This window comes from Enhydra lutris, unplaced genomic scaffold (genome assembly GCF_002288905.1).
Source record: "Enhydra lutris kenyoni isolate GAN:26980312 unplaced genomic scaffold, ASM228890v2 scaffoldscaffold1, whole genome shotgun sequence".
Taxonomy (NCBI): Eukaryota; Metazoa; Chordata; class Mammalia; order Carnivora; family Mustelidae; genus Enhydra; species Enhydra lutris.
This window is the reverse complement of record NW_019154085.1, coordinates 66721590-66743553: the sequence shown is the minus strand read 5'-3', so window position 1 is coordinate 66743553 and position 21964 is coordinate 66721590. Positions and strand designations below refer to the sequence as shown.

Sequence of the window (21964 nt, the reverse complement as noted above, 5' to 3'; positions counted from 1 at the left end):
ATGAATAGAGAAAAGAAAAGATAAATGATGTAGGGAAGATATATTTAATGCCCTCAAAATTATGAGAAACATATTTTTGTTTCAAAACATTAGGCCTCCTCTGGGAACAGTCAACTGCAAAGCACTAGTATCACAGGGTGAAGTGTGGTTTGTAGCCCAGTGGTAGGCATAGAGAATTTTCTTTATTGCATAAACTGATCTAAAATGTGAAGCCTTTTATTTGTTTTAAAAACATACAATACACTTTTTTTTAAGATTTTATTTATTTGACAGCGAGAGATCACAAGTAGGCAGAGAGGCAGGCAGAGAGAGGGTGGGAAGCAGGCTCCCCTCCAAGCAGAGATCCCGACATGGGGCTCAATCCCAGGACCCCGAGATCATGACCTGAGCCGCAGGCAGAGGCCCAACCTACTGAGCCACCCAGGCACCCCTATAAACTTTAATTTTTAACTACAACTGAGTACTTGTTAGTAACCCACTAGGTGAGTTACTATTCATAAACTAAGCACACTATTAGCGTTTACTGTTTTCTACTAAGAAGTCTGACTGCCCTGTGACAAATGCCACAACGGCAAAACTCTCACTGCACATCATTAATTCTAGTAAGGAAGTATTATTTTTTATTATTTTTTTATTTTTATTACCATCATTCTTGCTTTCCTCTTTATTTTTTTTTTTACTTGCCAAAAAACAATCTCATTTTAAAATAATTTTAGATTTGTAGGGAAGTTTTCAAGCTACTACAAAGAGTTCATATACCCCATACCCAGTTTCCTTTTACATCTTTTATTAGGGGTATGCTTGTCACAATGAACTAATATTGGTATATTACTGATCCATTTTTATTGGTAAAATGTTGATACATTAACTAAAATCTATATTTCCTTCAGATTCCCTTAGCTTCTATCTAATGTCCTTCTTCTATTCCAGAATCCCATCCAGGATACCATATTACATTCAGTTGCCATGTCTCCTTAAGCTTCTCTTGGCTGTGACAGTTTCTCAGACTTTCCTTTTTTTTTTTTTTTTTTTTTTTTTTAAAGATTTTATTTATTTATTTGACAGAGAGAGATCACAAGTAGGCAGAGAGGCAGGCAGAGAGAGAGAGGAGGAAGCAGGCTCCCTGCTGAGCAGAGAGCCTGATGTGGGACTCGATCCCAGGACCCTGAGACCATGACCTGAGCCGAAGGCAGAGGCTTTAACCCACTGAGCCACCCAGGTGCCCCAGACTTTCCTTGTTTTTGATGACCTTGATAGTTTTGAGAAGTACTCGTCAGGTGTTCTGTAGAATGTTACTTAATACTAACTCATCTAATGTTTTTTTCAAGATCAGTCCTAGGTTATGGGTTTTAGGGAGGAAGGCCACTGAGGTAAAGTACCATTCTCATCATACCATATCAAAGGTACATAATACCAACATGACATCGCTGTTGATATTTACCTAAATCATCTGGTTAAGGTAGTGTTTGCCACCTTTCTCTACTGTAACATAACTCCATCCACTCCTTCTACACTGTACTTTTTGGAGGAAGTCATGAAGTATACAGCCTATACTTAAGGAGTCGGGGAGAGTTGTTCCATTTGCTTGAGGGTGAGTTAACTACATAAATAGTTTGGAATTCTTCTGCGTGGGAAATCTGTCTATTCTTCCTCATTTATTTATTCATTTGTTTATATAAGTATGAATTCAGGATATTTATTTTATACTCAGGGTTATAATCTGATACTATTTATTTTCTTGCATAAATTGTTCCAGCTTGGCCACTGGGAGCACTTTCAGTATCTAACTCTATTACCACATGAACCATTCCAGCCTTCTCCTCTTGCCTATCTATTACTTCCCACTCCAGCAGTGAGAAATCTGGCTCCCATCATCCACATCCATTTACCTAACTGTTCAGTATATAAGGATAGTGGTTTCAGAAGAGTAAACCCATAGTGCCACAGGAGTAATGTTATCAACTAGACTACAGTGCTTGTGTGTAGTTCCCTTTGGCTTCAGTATTACAGACTCCACTAATTTCCAAAGTTACTTAGCACTTTTTCTCCTCATCCCCTAAATGAGGTTGTTTCATGTATTTGTAATATAGATTCTCTTGTCACATTCTGTAGTCCATCCCGGGACCTCCAAACTCCTAAATGACTTTTTAAACTTAAATAAATTAAAATTCACCTTACTGTTATAAAGTTTTAACAGATGCATAGTGTTACATATCCAACTGTACAGTCTCATACAGAATAATTCCACTACTCTAAAAAATACCTTGTGCTTCACTTATTTAAGCCCATTCCCCAACTTTGGCAACCACTGATTTGTTCACTATATATAGTTTTGGCCTTTCCAAAATGTTGTATAATTGGAAACATACAGTATACTGATTATTTTCATTAAGCAATAATGCATTTAAGATTCATCCCAGTCTTAGCATGGCTTGACAGTTGATTCTTTTTTATTGCTGAATATACTCCACTATATGGATATATAATTTGCTTGTACATATTTGCTTATACATATAATTTGCATATACATAACTTGCTTATCCATTCATCTATTGAAAAACATCTTGGCTACTTCCAGTTTTAAGAGATTAAAGATAAAGCTTCAATAAACATTCATGTGCAGATTCTTGTGTAGACCTATATTTTTACATCAATTGGGTAAATACCTAACAGCATGATGGCTGGATCATATGGTCAGACTAAATTTAGCTTTGTAGGAAAATGTCAAATTCTTAAACCCAAAAATTCTAAGAAAGAACTTTTTGTACTTTAAACAGGCAACAAGCAGAAAAAATATGAGTTAAATGTCACATTTACATCACTATAACTAGATCTTTAGAAATTTTGGGTAATACATATTAGAACCATATATAAACACTTATCTCCATCTAGTGGCTATCAAAGAGTAGATACATACAGTGATACTCCAATTTCAGAAACTTAACATTGATTGTTAACTGCAGCACTATCAAGGTAGAGCAGAATAAAAAAAAAAAAAAACTGAAAATAAAGTGAATGTCCAATAATAAAGATATGCTGAGTAAATTACTTCCTTATGAACCATTATGGGCTTTTCCCCCACTTGCCCCCAAATAAAGAAAAAAGAAACACTAAATTAAAGCAGTGGTTCTCAACTTTGGCTGCACATTAGAATCAGCTGGAAACTTTCACTATGCCTGACCCCCACTCTCAAAGACTCTTCTTTAACTAGTCTATAGTGGAGCCTAGGCACAGGTATTACTTCAAGGAGGCTATCATGAGTCTAATATGCACCAAGGTTGAGAACTGCTGAATCAGAACTACTAGTAAAGACTTAGAAGTATTACTGAGATACAGAACAGAGAAGGGTGATCTCACTTGGTAAAGTAAGCAATGACCAAAAACAAGGAAGGAAGAAAGCAGAAGAAGGAGGAGAAAGAGAGGGAGAAGATTAAATGACTATATAATTGTAGTATGATTGTATATGATTATACAAATATAGAGAAAACCACAGGAATACACAAACCAAGTTGTAATCACAGGTCATGGAAGAAAAAGAAAAAATAACACAAATTAAAAGCGTGTATATTAATCTCATTCATGTAATACTGCATGCATGTGTGCACATAGGTGTTCATAATGAAATCTGGGATAAAAAGAGATCTATATATACCATACATAATTTTCAGGGATATTCATGATACATTAAGTTTTTAAAAAGGAAGCAAAGTACACAGCCTTATGTACAGTATAATTTTATTTCAGAAAAAAACCTATAAAATCCAGTTATATAATTTTTATATGTATTCATATGAAGCAAGAAAGTCTGTTTATAGTAATTTATTCCAGAGGGGTGAGGTTAAAAGGAACATAGGAAGAGATGATTAGCTTTGCTTTCATTTAGTTTTATATGATATATTAAGCACACTATTATGCTTTTTAAAAAATGTTTTAGATTGGTATAAGTGTGTGCCTTATTTATAGAATAACCAAAATCTAACTTCTATTTATGGGCTGCAGTTTTTGAAACATACCACATCACAGATGACGGACATAAAATGTCAGACCTAGCCCCACAACTATATGGTCAACTCATCTTCAAAAAAGCAAGAAAGAATACACAATGAAAAAAGACAGTCTCTTCAACAAATGGTGTTGGGAAAGCTGGACAGCAACATGCAAGAATGAACTGGACCACTTTCTTTTACCATACACAAAAATAAATTCAAAACGGATTGAAGGCCTAAATGCGAGACATGAAACCTTTAAAATCCTAGGGCAGAGTTCAGGCCATAGTACTGATCTTTGGCATTAGCTGTAGCAATTTCTTACTAGGTATGTCTCCTGAGGCAAGGGAAACAAAAGCAAAAATAAACTATCGGGACTACATGAAAATAAAAACCTTCTACACAGCAAAGGAAAACTACAGAATGGAAGAAGATATTTGCAAATGACATATCTGATAAAGGGTCAGTAACCAAAATACATAAAGAACTTATACAATTCAACACCCAAAGAAACAAATAAGCCAATTAAAAATGGGCAGAAGACATGAAAAGACATTCTCCCAAAGAATGTCCATTCTTTGGCCATCCAGATGGCCAAGAGACACGTAAAAAGATGTTCAACATCACTCATCATGAGGGAAATGCAAGTCAAAGGGACAATAAGACACCACCTCACACTGTCAGAATGGCTAAAATCAACAACACAAGAAACAACAGGTGTTGTCTAGGATGTGGAGAAAGGGAATCCTCCTACACCACTGGTGGGAATGCAAACTGGAATAGCCACTCTGGAAAACAGTATGGAGGTTCCTCAAAAAGTCAACAGAACTACAGTACAACCCAGCAACTGCACTACTAGGTAGTTACACAAAAAATACAAAAATATTAATTCAAAGGGATACATATTTACAGCAGCATTATCTACAACAGCCAAATTATGGAAACAGCCCATGTCCATCAACTGATGAATGGATAAAGAAGATGGGGAGGGAGGTGTGCACGCACACGCACATGTGTGTGTGTGTTTGTGCATGTGTGTGTGTGTGTGTGTGTGTGATGGATATTACTCAGCCATAAAAAAGAATGCAATCTTGCCATTTGCAAGGACATGGATGGAGCTAGAGAGTATTATTTTAAGCTAAGTAAGTCAGAGAAAGAGAAATACCATATGATTTCATTCATATGTGGAATTTAAAAAACAAAACAAATGAGCAAAGGGGAAAAAAAGAGACACAAACCAAGAACAGACTCTTAACTACAGAAAACAAACTGATGGTTACCAGAGAGGAGGTCCATGGGGGAATAGGTCAAATAGGTGATGGGGATTAAGGAGCGTACTGGTGATGAACATCGTGTTGTACTTAAGTGTTGAATCATTAAATTGTACACCTGAAACTAATATTACACTGTACATTAACTAACTGGAATTTAAATAAAAACTTTAAAAACATGACAGACTAACACTATCCCCAAAACTGATATATTTATTTTCAGAGCAAACAGTGCAAAAAATATTCTATACATGAGGTCTGCTTTCTAATTTCATTGAAAAGGAATTCAAGAAGTTTCTACTTAGTTGAGAGACCAAGAATTTCACAAGTTACAGAGAATAATTCAAAACTATAATAATTCATAAAATGTTTTTACATATATATGCAACAGCCATAGATACATAAAACTATGCACTACATGCATTCCAATGTCACAAGTAGATCTGTCCTACTTGAAAGAGAACAAAGTTCACAGCTGTGCCTGATTCTAAGGAAATGGAAGAGCACTAAAAAAGAGTCTAATTTATGATAAAATTATACCCCAAACTGTCTAAAGCAGCAAAAAGATATATCAGGGAATAAGAAGCAGTTAAAAATGTAAAGATCATCCTTTTTAATAGTAACAGAAATGCTAATTAAAATTAGACTATGAAACCATTTCTTCTCCCCTACCATGTTTTCAAAAAAACAAAAGTTTGACAACTTATTCTAATGATAAGGATGTAAGGAAATTGATACTATGACACAATGTTGATGGGAATGCAGAACAGTACAACTCCTATGAAAGCAATTTGACAATATCTAGCAAAATTACATATGTATTTACCCTTTGACCTAGCAATACCACTTCTAAAAATCCATCTTATAGATATATTATGAAAATATGAATAGATACATATGCGAGGATATTCACTGCAGTGCTATTTGTAGTAGAAACAACCCAAATTCCAATAACAGAAGACCATCTGAATAAAATATGGGGAGAAGGAGAAACCTATAAAATGGAATACTGTACAGCTAGAAAAGGGAATGAAGAAGATCTCTATACACTACATGGTGGGATCTCCAGGATAGAATGTTAAGTGGAAAAAAAACAAGGTAAAGAAAGCATACATAGTACGTTATCATTAACCTAAGAAAGGGATACTAGGGATATAAATATTTTTGTATCTCAACATAATTTATAAAATACATTCATATCCTCACCCTCCCTTCTTATATAAATAACACTAAATATTTAGCATACATGTTAAAAAATAAAAGGATAAACCTCAAATTAAGCTGTATTATTAAATAACAAAATAAACAGCTTCCTCTACAACCAACAACAATAAAAAATCAACCAAATCCTGATGTGTGCCAGCTGCTGCTTAGACAATCCCACATACCAAATGAAATCTTAAAGGCTGGGTATGGTGGACAAATGTTATTTCAACTTACCTAGTATCTCCTACCCTTCTGCTGACAGCGGACTTTAGTTTTTGTTAGCAGAATTGCCCCCTCACCACTCCCTTTCAGTTCATGTGATTTGGGCGGGGCTGGCCCTACAACAGGCTAGACTAATAGAGGAACATCAAAGATTTTTGCTTCAGCTATTGGAAAAGCAGTATTCTTTTCATTCTGTTTTTTTAAAAAAAACAAAAATTTCCAAATATGTTGCATATCTTGTGCCTTGTGCCTGAATCAATCAATCAATCAATCATCAGGTCTGTTCAACTCTTACTTGGCAACTGATCTCATGTCTGTCCCTTTCATCCCATGGCTACCAACGTAGGGGAAGAGCACTTAACTCTCCTTTATTTGCTCCAAATATGAAGAAATAGTAAAGAGCAGACAAGCCTTGTCGATTGCCCAGGCCCTACAATTTACTACAGTATAACCTCAGAGGAATTACTTACTCTGAGTCTAGGCATCTTTGTCTGGAATAACACCACCTCTCTCATGGGGATGTCAGGACAAATAAGTCAATATACAGAATGTATTTAGCACAGTGGTGGGAACACAGTTAACATGCAAAGCAATGTATCACCATCATCCCCCAAAACTCATACTCTTAGACCCAAACTCAAAATACAGAAAAAGTTTTGGGTACACAGTATTTATAATTAAAATTAGAAAAAAACCATAGGGGGAGCCTGGGTGGCTCAGATCCTGATCCCAGGGTCTCGGAATTGAGCCCTGCATTGGGCTCTCTGCTCCACAGAGGGTCTGCTTCTCCCTCTCCCAGTTGCCCTCCCCCCTTCTCGTGCACTCTCTCTCTCATGTAAGTAAATAAAATCTTTTAAAAAAAGAAGAAAACTATAGTCTAATTATGAAGGGATAATTAAGTAAATTATATAATTCAAAATAAGAATAGCAATAGCCAATGCTTATAAACACTTCTTATATGCAAAGTACTCTAAGAGTTTTATTTATTTATTTGACAGACAGAGATCACAAGTAGGCAGAGAGGCAGGCAGAGAGACAGAGGAGGAAGCAGGCTCCCTGCTGAGCAGAGAACCCCATGTGGGGCTCCATCCCAGTACCCTGGGATCATGACCTGAGCCAAAGGCAGAGGCTTTAACCCACTGAGCCACCCAGGCGCCCCTACTCTAAGTGTTTTAAATGTACTAATACATTCAATCCTCACAGCAGCCCGAGGAAGTAGGTAGTATAATAATTCCTTTTTCACTATATGAAAACTGATGCAGAGAGAGGTTAAGTAAATTGCCCCAGATAGTGGTGTGGCTGAGGTATAAACCTAGGCAGACAGGCTCCAGAGTCCATGTTCAAAGCCACTATACCTTGCTCTCTCTCCAATGAACTTTAAAAATTCTTTCTTCAACTTTAAATATTATAGGAAACAGGAGTTTTAATAATAATACAAGGATATTTGTATGTTAAAATGCTGTGTATAAAGGCAAAATTGTAATATACAGTATCGTATCATCAGTAATGTACATGTCTTTTGTATGGTGGGATTAGGGAAAAAATATGTCCTTGCTTATGCTCTCCTATACTGTACAATTTATACAATTAAAATGTAGTATGTTTAAGATCAGAAGATAATTTCCAAAATAAATTCTTATTCTATGTTAAACATCTGAACTCCCGCTTGGAATTCAATTCTGTTGCATTTCAGCCATATCTATATGATAAACCTTAATGGATCAAGATTATAATCTAACATCCTGACTCCTATACCTAGATGACTAGTAAAAATAAATAATGGGAATAATGACCAGGAGAGAAAGATGAAACAATATGCAGAGGTAAATCTCTTCATATAAAAATTTGATAACTATAACAAATAACATGGAGGACATGGGGAGATGGAGAGGAGAAGGGAGTTGAGGGAAATTGGAAGGGGAGGTGAACCATGAGAGACTATGGACTCTGAAAAACAACCTGAGGGTTCTGAAGGGGCGGGGGGTAGAGGTTGGGGGAACAAGGTGGTGGGTATTAGGGAGGGCACGTATTGCGTGGAGCACTGGGTGTGGTGCAAAAACAATGAATACTGTTATGCTGAAAAGAAATAAAAAAAATTTTTTTGATAACTATAGAAAGGCATTAAGGAACAGAAAAAAAGAGTACTAATCACAGAGCAGAAATCAGCTGTATTCAGAAAGAAAAACTTTGGTCCCTAAATTTTTACTTACTAATGTGCTATATAGATTAGAGAATTTGTAAAATACTCTGTGTTATAAATCTGAAATATTCTGAGTGTTATGTTACGTTAAGTGTTATGTTAAGAAAACATCCCTCATAAAGAAAGATAAAGGCAAAATAAGAAGCAACTAAAAATGCTAACATTTTTTACAACACAAATGAGAAATAACGCAAGACAAAGGAATCTGACAAATGAAGCAAAGCAGTGGACTAAAATTAAATTGTATCTAGGTAATGCCAGATGGTGCCTCAGGTGCAGGCCATGTGTCATGTATTAATAATATTATAATATATAATGTCAAAAGCAAATGGTAATCAGAGACAGAGAGACATGTGACTTTGCAATTTTTATCTCGGGAATGGTGAAAATGGGCTCTCAAATAGGTTTTTGGAGTCAGATTTCTTTGGGAAGGGACTCAGTTATAAACAAAAGGAACATACAGATCTGAATGGTCCAGAATCCCACTGGCACTGCCATAACCAACATAAATAAACCAAGTGCTCATGAATCTATACTACCTCATTGTCACCACAGAGGCACGCAAGAACAGGGACTGGGAGAAAGCAAAGCTCATTATCCTGATGGCTTCTGTGATATTGCCTCTATTGGTTAGCAATAATACCTACCTAATTTCTCAAGTGTTTTTCTGGTGCCCTGGCTACTGCCAAAAAAAAAGGTCAAACCTTCCACAAGTAACAAGATTTAGGAAAGGAAGTCATTAACTTTGCAGACTCATGACATTCAAAATGATCCTGAATATAACTGGTCTCTAAATATTGCTTATAAATTTTTACACTTTTATACTCAGCCTTCATGAGCAACATCTCCCACTGTCCTCAGCAGCTATTTCAAATCTCAGGTGTTACTCTTTTCACTCAACAGAGCTTACCTTTTAATTAACCCTGAAAACTGAAGCAAACGAGTAATTGCCTCAATTTCCCATCTGCCTTAACCACAGTGGAACTCACCTCTATCTCTATCTACTCTTCCTTCTTCCCTGCAGTCTCCTCAGGGGAAGGGTGACCATTCTCCTATTCAAGACAGCACTTCCTAACCTCCTCTAGGTACTTTGCTTAATCAACTCCTCAGAAAACTATATCTGTTTTATCTCACTTGGGAAAGGGAGGCAACAGATAAAAGCAAGTTCCACAAATATTATTAACTAAGCCCTTTTTCTTAGCTCCTAAAGTTGCAAACAAATAAGCCAAACTGTGTATCACACTGGTTACATTACTTCCCACAAAAAGGACTGCCTTGAAGTGACTTCAGAACACAGAATTTTGATATTAAAGGACAAAATGATCCATAAACAATTTAAAATTTTTAACTTAATTTAATAATTTCATAGTTTAACATAATATCAAGGTTGATATTGTGAAGATATTTACTTTGTAAAAAAAAAAAAAAAGTAATGTTCTTACATATGATATATTGTGGTTGAATAGGAGAATATTTTCAACTCCAGGACATGCATGCTTAAATATTTAGGGGTAAACTGTCATGATGTCTGTAACTTACTTCATTTATCAGAAATATATTCTGCCATATTCCAGCAGTCATGCTCAGCAGGGAAATCTGCTTCTCCCTCTCCCTCCCCCTGCTCATGTTTTCTCTCTCTCTCTCTCTCACTCTCTCTCTCAAATAAAGTCTTTTTTAAAAAATAAGTAAGCAAAATTTTAAGAAAAAAAAATTTTAAGTCCTATTATTTCTCAACACTTAAAGTCAACCTCTGGATGGAACACCTGATTGTGACGGCAAAAGAAAATGTTAGCACCCTAATGATTTAAAAGGAAATACCTGATAAAGGCAAAACATAGAGACGAGGAAAGGAAAAACAGGGGTGCTTATTAATTCACTTTATATGAAGGAGTATGAAGGAACTGGCTACAGAGAGAACAGTTCATATACATTATAATTATATTTGATATGTAAAAAATAATACTGATTATGAATTTCCAGAAAGAGAAGATGCAATAGAAAAAGGAAAAGTAGTGTCAATGAACTAAATCCTCATCTTTCATATGAGAAAGTCAACAAATTAATCTGATAAACAGTATTCTTTACATCAAAGTTATGTCTTGAACACAAACTCACCTGTTGAGGGTTCAGAAGACATAATATTATATCTAGACTAACCCACCCCCACACCTCTTCTGGATGTTGATTATGTGTGCTTATGTGCACAAAAGTGCATGAGAATGTACTTTTGTACAGAAATACTGTCATTTCTAAGATTACATTGTGAAAGAATGTATGCATGTTTGCACATACATGTATACACTTTAACTAAATGCACAACTTTATTTCAGCATTTCTGTCTAAAAGTTAAAAAAAAAAGAAAAAAATCACTAGAATGCAAGAGGTAGTCAGGAAAGGGAATATACTGGTTAACTGAAAACTGAGATTAACTGAAATTTAATCTATTCTTACAAGGTTTGTAAAACATTCCTCATAGCAATCTACTATCCTATAGAAAAATGGCATCCCCTCTCACTATACAAAGGTTAACACTAATCTTAATGAAGTGAGAAGTGCAACTGATCTTAAGAACTACTGAAAGAGTAGTGGAAGGAGGAGGCACTAAAAGTATTTGAAAGCTATTTCAAAAGTCTTAGGATGATTTCACAGGAAAAATCAGATTAAGTAAATACATGTTGGTGAACCTCACAAATCTGAAGGACAAAGTAACAGAAGAAAATATAGGATATCATACTGTTACCATCAGAAAGAACTTTCTAACAATTAAAACTATGCAACAACAGAATAAACCGGCTATAACAGCCTGATCCTCCATCGCTCTATTGTTTAAATAAAGACTAGAAATCATCCATCTGTAATGTTGAAAACTGGTGAAAAACTGAACTAGATAATCCCTGAAGTAATATGTGTCATTGTAAGAGTTCTAAACTAATAAATTTTAACTTACCAACATCCATTGCAGTTTCCATGAAGCTTTTCTGTCGTGAAGCAAACTCTGCAAGCAATTTCTGCTGCCTCTCTCTAGCCTTTTGTCGCCTAGATTAAACAGAAATAAAGTGATATGTATCAGACGTGTTTAAGACTTACTAAATTTCAGGAGTGTATACTGTATGAAAAGCCTCTGGCACACAGTTGAGGACAATCTGAGAGAATCTTTAAGTAGATTCCCCGCTGAGCGGGTATCCCAATGTGGGTCTTGATCTCACAACCCATGAGATCATGACCTGAGCCAAAACCAAGAGTCAGATGCTTAACCAACTAAACCACTCAGGCACACCTCCACTGCTGAAAGATGGTTTGAAGATCACTGGCTTAAAAAGGTAAAAATAAAAGCCAAGATTTACTTTAAAATGTGAAATAATTAAAACAGAAAATTTGGATTTTCAACAACACAATTTCCTAAGTATATGTCAGTTGGTAGCAAGAGAAAATTCTTTCTAGCAAGGAAACCACAATTTAACCCCAGGCACAAATAATAGCAAACTGGTTGCTAGATGAAGCTAGGATGTTTAGATATGAACAAAATCTAAAAGATAAGAATAGTAAGATTTACTGTTACATTAAGAATAGGGCTTTCCTATAAAAGACCTCAATGTGAGGCAGGAATCCATCAGAATCCTAGAGGAGAACATCGTCAGTAACCTCTTTGACAACGGTCACAGCAACTTCTTTCAAAATATGTCTCCAAAGGCAAAGGAAACAAAAGCGAAAATGAACTTTTGGGACTTCATCAAGATCAAAAGCTTCTGCAAAGCAAAGGAAACAGTCAACAAAACAAAGAGGCAACCCACAGAATGGTAGAAGATATTCCCAAATGACAGTACAGACAAAGGGCTGATGTCCAAGATCTATAAAGAACTCCTCAAACTCAACACACACAAAACAGATTATCACATCAAAAAATGGGCAAAAGACATGAACAGACACTTCTCCAAAGAAGACATACAAATGGCTAACAGACACATGAAAAAATGTTCATCATCACTAGCTATCAGGGAGATTCAAATCAAACCACACTGAGATACCACTTTATACAACTTAGAATGGCCAAAATTAACAAGACAGTAAACAACATGTGTTGGAGAGGATGTGGAGAAAGGGGAATCCTCTTACACTGTTGGTGGGAATGCAAGTTTGTGCAGCCACTTTGGAAAACAGTGTGGAGATTCCTTAAGAAATTAAAAATAGAGGGTGCCTGGGTAGCTCAGTTGGTTAAGCAACTGCCCTCAGCTCAGGCCATGATTCCAGAGTCCTCGGATCAAGTCCCACATCAGGCTCCCAGCTCCACGGAGAGTCGGCTTCTCCCTCTGACTTTCTCCCCTCTCATGCTCTCTCTCACTGTCTCTCTTTCTCAAATAAATAAATAAAACCTTAAAAAAAAAAGGAATTAAAAATAAGAGCTTCCCTATGACCCTGCAATTGCACTATTGGGTATTTACCCCCAAAGATACAGATGTAGTGAAAAGAAGGGCCATCTGTACCCCAATGTTCATAGCAGCAATGGCCACAATCGCCAAACTGTGGAAAGAACCAAGATACCCTTCAACAGACAAATGGATAAAGAAGATATGGTCCAACTGTTGGTGGAAATGCAAGCTGGTGCAGCCACTCTGGAAAACAGCATGGAGGTTCCTCAAAAAGTTGAAAACAGAGCTACCCTATGACACAGCATTCGCACTACTGGGTATTTACCCTAAAGATACAAATGTAGTGATCCGAAGGGGCACATGCACCCCAATGTTTATAGCAGCAATGTCCACAATAGCCAAACTATTGAAAGAACCTAGATGTCCATCAACAGATGAATGGATAAAGAAGATGTGGTAGATACACACAGTGGAATACTATGCAGCCATCAAAAGAAATGCAATCTTGCCATTTGCAACGATGTGGATGGAACTAGAGGGTATTGTGCTGAGCAAAATAAGTCAATCAGAGAAAAACAATTATCATATGATCTCCCTGATATGAGGAAGTTGAGAGGCAAAGTGGGGTTTGGGGAGTAGGGAAGGAAAAAATGAAACAAGATGGGATTGGGAGGGAGACAAACCATAAGAGACTCTTAATCTCACAAAACAGAGGGTTGCTGGGAGGAAAGGGGTAGGGAGAAAGTGGCTGGGTTACGGACAATGGGGAAGGTATGTGCTATGGTGAGTGCTGTGAAGTGTGTAAACCTGGTGATTCATAGACCTGTACCCCTGGGGCTAATAATACATTATATGTTAATAAAAAATAAAAATTTTTTAAAAAGATATGGTCCATATATACTATGGAGTATTATGTCTCCATCAAAAAGGATGAACACCCAACTTTTGTATCAGCATGAACAGGACTGGAAGAGATTATGCTGAGTGAAATAAGTCAAAGAGAGAGAGTCAATTATCATATGGTTTCGCTTATTTGTGGAGCATAAGGAATAACACAGAGGACATGGGGAGATGGAGAGGAGAAGTGAGTTGGGGGAAATTGGAGGGAGAGACGAACCATGAGACTATGGACTCTGAGAAACAAACTGAGGGTTTTGTAAGGGAGGGGCGTGGGAGGTTGGGTGAGCTGGTGATGGGTATTATGGAAGGCACGTATTGCATGGAGCACTGGGTGTGGTGCATAAACAATGAATTCTGGAACACTGAAAAGAAAAAATAAATAAATAAAAATTTAAAAAAAAGAATAGGTCTTTCCTAAAAGAGAATGAGCAGAAGCCAGAGATTTCCCAGTTTCTACTAAGATGTCTTTCTTCTAAGTTTAGTTTGTTTCAAGTAAAAAAAAAATAAGAGTCTCAAATATGACAAAGAATAAAACTATATTCCAAACCTAAGCATAAATATTCCTTTGGATTAATTCATCAGTTATGAATTATTTATTATTTAGGCTATGCAATGATGAATTATTGAACTCTACATGTGAAACTAATGATGTACTATATGGCTAACTGAATTTAATTTAAAAAAATTTAAATATATCCTCAAAGGACAAAAATTTGCACCATAGAAGAAATGGAAACAAAGATGTGCTAGAGATGCTCGAAGCATTTTGTGGACCTCCAAAAATGCTGTCAGAAACAATAGCATTGACAGAATACAAGTTTGGTCTCCTACATCACTACTCTGTAAATTTATAAGTTTCTTATGTTTCTTTAATTAAAACAATCAGTTATGCCACTCTATAAATCACCTTTACATGTACATTTAGAGTATATCCATAAAAAATATTTCAAATAATAATTCCATGTACCAAACATAAGGAAGCCACAAATGTAATTGCTTAGCACTAGTATTAAAATGCATGTCTACTCTCCCACAACCACATAAGCCTAGAAGACTGTAAGCTCCAGATAATTATGACTGTAACCTTGATTTTAGCCTGTGAGACTGTAAGTCGAGAACCCTGTCATACCACACCTACATTTCAATATACATTAACAGCGAGTAAATAAACGAATGCTGTTTTAAACTGTTTAAAGAAAAAAATTCTATCCTCACTTTCTGTGATTTGCATAAAAAAGGTATCAATTATTTTTCCCTTGTGAATTTTTTATTAACTTGGGTAATTCTTTTCTAAAACTGGGCATAAATGTAAATAAAAATGAAAAGACAAACAAGTTCTGGCAGATTTCATACAACCCAGGAATTTTCCATTACTATACCAGAGGTGGAAACACTGAGGTTGCATATTGTTATAACTGTCTAAAGGTTTCCTTCCTATTTGTATCTTATTTTCTATGGAGTTACTATTACGGAAGTGATGCCAAGTTTGTCCATAGGTGAGGTAGTTGGGACTGTATCACCATCAAGTGTTTATAAACTGTCTGGCCTTTATTAAATAAAACTTAATCCAAAATCCAAAATAAATTGAGAAAAGACATGAGAAGCATAGTGAGATTCAAATAAATTCGTCTTAATCCTTCACCGTCTGCTATAGAATTAGCTTCAAGGACTTCTCAATATCATCAACATTACCACTCAAAGGAAACAAAGCCCAAAAGGGAGAAAAAAAAAAAAAACACCTTTTTTCAGACTATTATTTATTATAACAGCATTAGAGCCTTTGCAAATATGGTATCTGATCTACTCCAGTATCACATCTATTATGAGTAACTGTTACAAAATAAACCAAAATAACCAAATAAAATAAACTTTGATTCACTAAAAGTTTATCTTCTTTAAAAAAAAGACATTATTCTAAGTGTGTAAACCTGGCGATTCACAGACCTGTACCCCTGGGGATAAAAATACATTATATGTTTATTAAAAATTTTTAAAATTTAAAAAAATTTTAAATAAAAAAATAAAAGACATTATTCTATAACCAAGAAAATATGACCAATTTAAGAGGTTAATAAAAATAAGAATTTTACCTCATTTTTCAACCTTCTAATTTTATCGGTAGATCTATTAAATCTTAGGCAATTACTGATTCAAAATTAACGAACTGTCATATAAATTATATTTTAGTTATTTATAACAACTCCTATTTATGAAGTACTGTGAGAAATAAAACTCTTCGGGGCGCCCGGGTGGCTCAGTGGGTTAAAGCCTCTGCCTTCGACTCGGGTCATGATCTCAGGGTCCTGGGATTGAGCCCGGCATCGGCCTCTCTGCTCGGCGGGGAGCCTGCTTTCTCCTCTTTCTCTGCCTGCCTCTCTGCCTACTTGTGATCTCTGTCTGTCAAATAAATATATAAAATCTTTAAAAAAAAAAAAAAAAAAACTCTTCTACATTCTTTTTTTTCTAAGATTGATGGATTGATTTGAGAAAGAGATAGTGCAAGGGAGGGGCAGAAGGAGAGGGAGGAGGAGACAGCCCAATGCAGGGCTCAATACCAGGACTCTGGGATCATAACCTGAGCTGAAGGCAGATGCCTAACCAACTGAGCCACCTAGGCACATTCTCCTACATTCTTCATCTACTGAAGGCTTTTATATATACTTTTAATATAAATTATCTGTAACAAATTTAATTGCATCAGAAATGAAGTACAACTATATATGTGATTTAAATTGCTCCTGATACAGTTACCAAAGGATAACCTCCTAACTACTGAATCAAATGGAACTGCCAATCTTACCTGAACTTCTGTAGTGTAATCTCACTGTTTCTTCCCTTCTCAACCCCCTTGAACACCACTCTCTACAGTGTTCCTCCTCTTTCACTCTAGCCATCCCTTTCCAGTCACCTTTAGAGGTATTCCTTTCTCAGTCATTCCCTTTAATGTTTTTTTCTTATTCTATAAAAGTTTTATAGTAAGTGTTCTCATTTCTTACTATACACACTCTTCCATATAAGCCTTTAACTACTTACCTATATGCCCACATCTAAAGCGCTAACTCAGAATTCTCCCCTAAGTCTCAAACCCTTTATCTGACTGGACGTCTTCACCTGGATGTCCTCTTTAAATTCAGTAATGGACAAAATTGAGCATGATCAACTTTACTGCTAAGCCTAAGCATCTCTTATCTTGGTCCCCATCCTCTCCTATACTGGTAAACAGGAACATTATCCAAGAAAGATTTTTATTTTTAAATACAAATATTACAATTTAACAGGGGCAGCTAGCTGGCTAGGTTGGTAGAGCAAGCAACTCTTGATCTCAGGGTCATGAGTTTGAGCCCCACATTAGGAGTAGAATTCACTTAAAAAATTCTTTTAATTTAAAAAAAAATTTAAGTACATTATGATTTAACAACAAATTAAAAGCAACCTGAAGTTCTAAAAGCTAGAGCTATAAGTATGTTTTGAAACAATTACTTGTTCAATAACTAGTGATCATTTGTTGGAAAGATTGGAAAAGGCTAAAAAAACAAAAAACCAAAACAATCAAATTTTTATTCTGAGAAATATTAGGGTATTTTTTTTTAATTTTCTATTCTCATTTAAAGTTGAATTGAGGATAGTTTTTTAAAGAAGCAGAATTGTTAGATAACCTACTAAGAGCAATTTTTCTAAAAGGGGCTGCCTACAAGTTTAGGGTAATAATTTAATGCTGGGGTCAGCATTCTTTTCATCCCCAACTAACTCAAGCATAATACATGCCCAAGCACTGACTGTGTTTGGTTCCCTTTATCTTACAAAGGAATCAGCTATGACTATAGATGTTAAACATCCAGGTGATTAGCCTCAGATGGCCAAAAAAGGAGATCTATCAAATCTTCAACTGTACCAGACAACATGTTTAAAACATCAAAATAAAAATTACCTTTCTTCTTTGTCCAGTGTTTTCTTTTCTGCTGCAGTGATTTTTTTGGGTGGTACAGGAGGGGTCACTTTTCTACATATCTCTTCGATGATGCGCTTGTTCATTCTGCTTTGCAATGCAGCTTTTAGTAAAATTCTTTCTACTGCAGTTATACCATCTCCATGATTATATTTAGGAATTTCTGGTTGGATTAAAATTTCTATGTCATCAAGCCAAGGAGGATAGTAGGAGTTTTGTTTTCCTGAGAGTTTGTGATGAAGTTTAATTAACAAAGACAATATGCTTTCTTTAATTTCCAAAATGGCTGTAGTTAACTGTGGAGCCGAACCAGGAGCAGACCATTTACTTGAAGTTTTGGGACGAACCACCTGATTTGCTTCACTGCTACTGCGATTGATGATCTCTTGAAACTTCTTTCTACGCTCTGCTACTAAGCTGAAAACTTGAGCTGTACCAGAATTCTACCGTTAAAAAAGAGAAAGAAAATCAAGAGAAGTTATTCAGTGTTAAGTGTAAAAATATGTTAGCACTATAATGTTCAAAGTTTCCTCTGAGGATTTATTCAATAGATTTGTCCTTTGAGTAAGTCTATCCCTTTACCTCTCTTAAATATATTTAGTCTCATTCAATCTGGAAACAATTCTGAGGAGAAAGATGGCTATTCACAATAATACCTCTTTCTCAGCCTCCTAGGCCTATCTACCAGGAAAAACAGACAGCCTGAGTAGTATATATAGCCACATTAAAGAGGAATCATACACTAAGTTCCTCACCAGTTTACAGGAATAAAAGATGTCCCACCACTATTCATTAAGACTACTATATTCTTCGAATATAACATTGTATGTCAACTATACTTCTACTAAAAAAAAGAATACTATACTCTTTACTAACTTGCTACATTTTCTAGTTAAGTAAATTATAAATTTTTTTAGTTAAGTAAATTATAAATTATAAATTTTTTCCTAAATTGATGGATCTGAACTACTAATTAATTTCATTTCTAAAGAACTTCAAAGTTTGAAAATTACTTCTTTTTTTTTTTTGAAAATTACTTCTAACACACAGTTACTAAAAGGAAATATAAAGATGAAAAACCAAACTGATTTGTGTCATATCTGAATACCACTATAATTTGTTATTTGAACAAATTTTAAATATTTCTCTCAATAATTTATCTTCTAAATAGTCTTTTGTTCAAGCAGTCAAGCTGCATCAGAGCTCTTAGAAATCATCTTTTAATTAGGATCTGAGTCAATTTAATGGATTTAATTTTTTTTTAAGCAAGCACTGAAAGGATGCTCCAGTATCAGTTGAGCTTTTATGAGCTAAATTATAGTATACACTATTTTTTAACATCCAAACTATTTTTCAAAGTACTCTGTACCAACATTAGAGGCAAAAGCTGCTTCTTATTAAGATTTCAGTTTAATCAAAATTCTTATGGTGTTCACAGTAAAAATACGTTGTCAAAGGCAAAGAAAGCTCCTATAAATGGACCCTACTAAGAGAAACATCTGATGCAGTGCTCTCTACCCACAAAAATAAATTGTACAGATTAGAGATGATTAAGTTTAGTTACTTGGCATGTCATTTTAAGATTTTTCATTTCTGCCTTTTAAAAATTAGTTAATTAGCTACATGCAATGAAAAAGGTGGTTTTCAAACTAAATCCAAATACACAATATATTAAGATTTGTGTGGGCTTATTTTATCAAAGTTAATTGCCTTAGAAGCAAAAAAAAAAAGAAAAGAAAAGAAAAGAAACTATAAATGGACATGCTGCCAGCAATTAAAGATTAAATTTATTTTGATTTAGGAAACATTCATTTTTAAGATGTTAGTAACAATGCTAAATGCAAACAGACCTAAATGTGCTGTTTATAATTTGTCCAAAATCCTAAGAAATACACACTATTAAATACTATGTATTTTTTTAACTTCAGTAATATGAATTTTCTTTAAAATTAAACCTAAATCACTATATAAAAACACACACACAGTAAACTTTTTTTTAATTTAACCATATTAAACACACACATATACACACAAATACTTCAAAGTGTTTTTCCGATTTCCAGTTAAAGCCATATTGCTAGTTAATGCAAATATTATGTACATCTACCTCTCTTTGAAGAACTTTTGGCCTTCGTGAACTCTGGCAGATTAAAGGAAAAAGATGGGTGAGGAAGAAGTTGCTTAGATATATAATAGGAAACAAAAGACAATTTAAAGTTACCTAAAACCACATTTTTCTTTTGAGTATCATAGGATGATCTAAACAATATACCCCAACATAACATAGAGTCTTTCCTTTTTATCTTTCTCTCTTCTACACTTACTTGTAAAGAACTCAAGCTGTCAGAGCTGGTACTTGCAAGTGAGTCTCTCTTCACTTCCGGAGCAGTCTCTGGAACTCTCACCCTAACATAGTTTATAAAGTGTCGCATGTTTGACACTAAGTTACTGCCAGGAAACCAACTGTCGTGACAACGTTCTGGTCCACACACTGATGCCTAAAACATGAACATCATGAATATGAAACCTTGTCAAATCTGCTCTAACATACAGAGTAGATGTAACCAGCCCAAACAATCATCCACTGCCTGTCTTATTTCCAAATCCTTTACAGTCTCATCTTGAATATATATATTATAAAATGCTAATAAACACAAATCCAAACATAAAATACAAGAATAAATTTCTCAATACTAATATGGGTAAGTCCAATGGAAATCAGCTAAATTTCTCCTGAAAAAAATGCATTTTTCAATCTGGAAATACTTAACAGTACAGAATATTTTTCAGCATCTATTAGTAATAACTCATAATAGAGTCAAGTAATCCTAATGTGGACTAATTGCAGAAGAAAGTCTGAAAAATCAAAGTCTGACCTAGTCTTAGGGAAATATTAATGATCTTTGAATATCTACGGAAGAATATATGTTGACTCAACTTAGACAACAACATACTGCCTAGTCTTTTTACTTGTTTATTTTTGCTGTTACTATGCTGTGCTATATTTTGTCTTTTTGGAGAGAAGGGATAAAGGGAATCTTACACTTGTAAAATCAATTTCTAGTAACAACTGTTTTTATGGAAATGATACTTCTAAAGTCCTATAACATATTAACAACCTGTATTCTTGAATACTTTAAAAATTCTCCCATATTTACTTCATATACTTAAAACCTTCCCAAAAAGAATTTGCTACTCAAAAATAATCCCTAATCAAATTATTAGGAATTCTAGATGGAAATCCTAACGTAAGAATTATTAGTCAGTAGTCAATGCTATCAGCATAACACCAAAAGTACACTAACCCCTTTTCTTAGATCTACATTTTATGAATTATAAATTTCAAATTCAATAATATCATAAGTAGAGGGAAACCTCTAAAAGAATATATATACTTGAAGATCAAAAAGGGCCTTTTCCAGTAGTTAAAAATATCTTCTGTGTATGATGAATCCATAAATACATTTCCAGATGACACACTACCTTTGTTAAGGCATTTTATAATTTTAATATTTAAAAACATAAGAAACTAACTTACCTCTTCATCTGATTCCTCTTCAGCTGAATTTTCAAGTCCTAATTCAATCAGATACAAAACCATGCAGAGTACGTGTTCTGACAGATTTTGATGATCCATCAAAATCTTTAAAGAGGGAAAAAATGCCTCATAATTACTTTTTCTGCACAATATATTTTACCCAAAAATATGTTGTTATAGATGAAAATGACATAATAATATATATATAAATAAATGTACAGCATGATCAGAAAATAAGTAAAGCTACATCTTAGTAAAAAGACAAACTAAAATCAAAAGAACAGGTTCCTTTTCAAGATCACACAGAATTTTAAACAATATCTAGAAA

General features: G+C 34.8%; 1 protein-coding gene across 1 annotated transcript in view; it reads right to left on the bottom strand.

Annotated features, from left to right (window-relative positions):
• The window catches only part of LOC111141672 (ubiquitin protein ligase E3 component n-recognin 3 (putative)), a 246766-nt gene that overhangs the window by 128862 nt on the left and 95940 nt on the right, over positions 1–21964 (bottom strand). The window contains exons 21-24 of the mRNA XM_022494416.1: positions 21637–21741; positions 20423–20596; positions 18081–18541; positions 11833–11921 (exon numbers count right to left, since the gene is read on the bottom strand). Coding sequence (XP_022350124.1) covers positions 11833–11921; positions 18081–18541; positions 20423–20596; positions 21637–21741 — 829 coding nt within the window. The remainder of the gene's footprint in view (positions 1–11832; positions 11922–18080; positions 18542–20422; positions 20597–21636; positions 21742–21964) is intronic.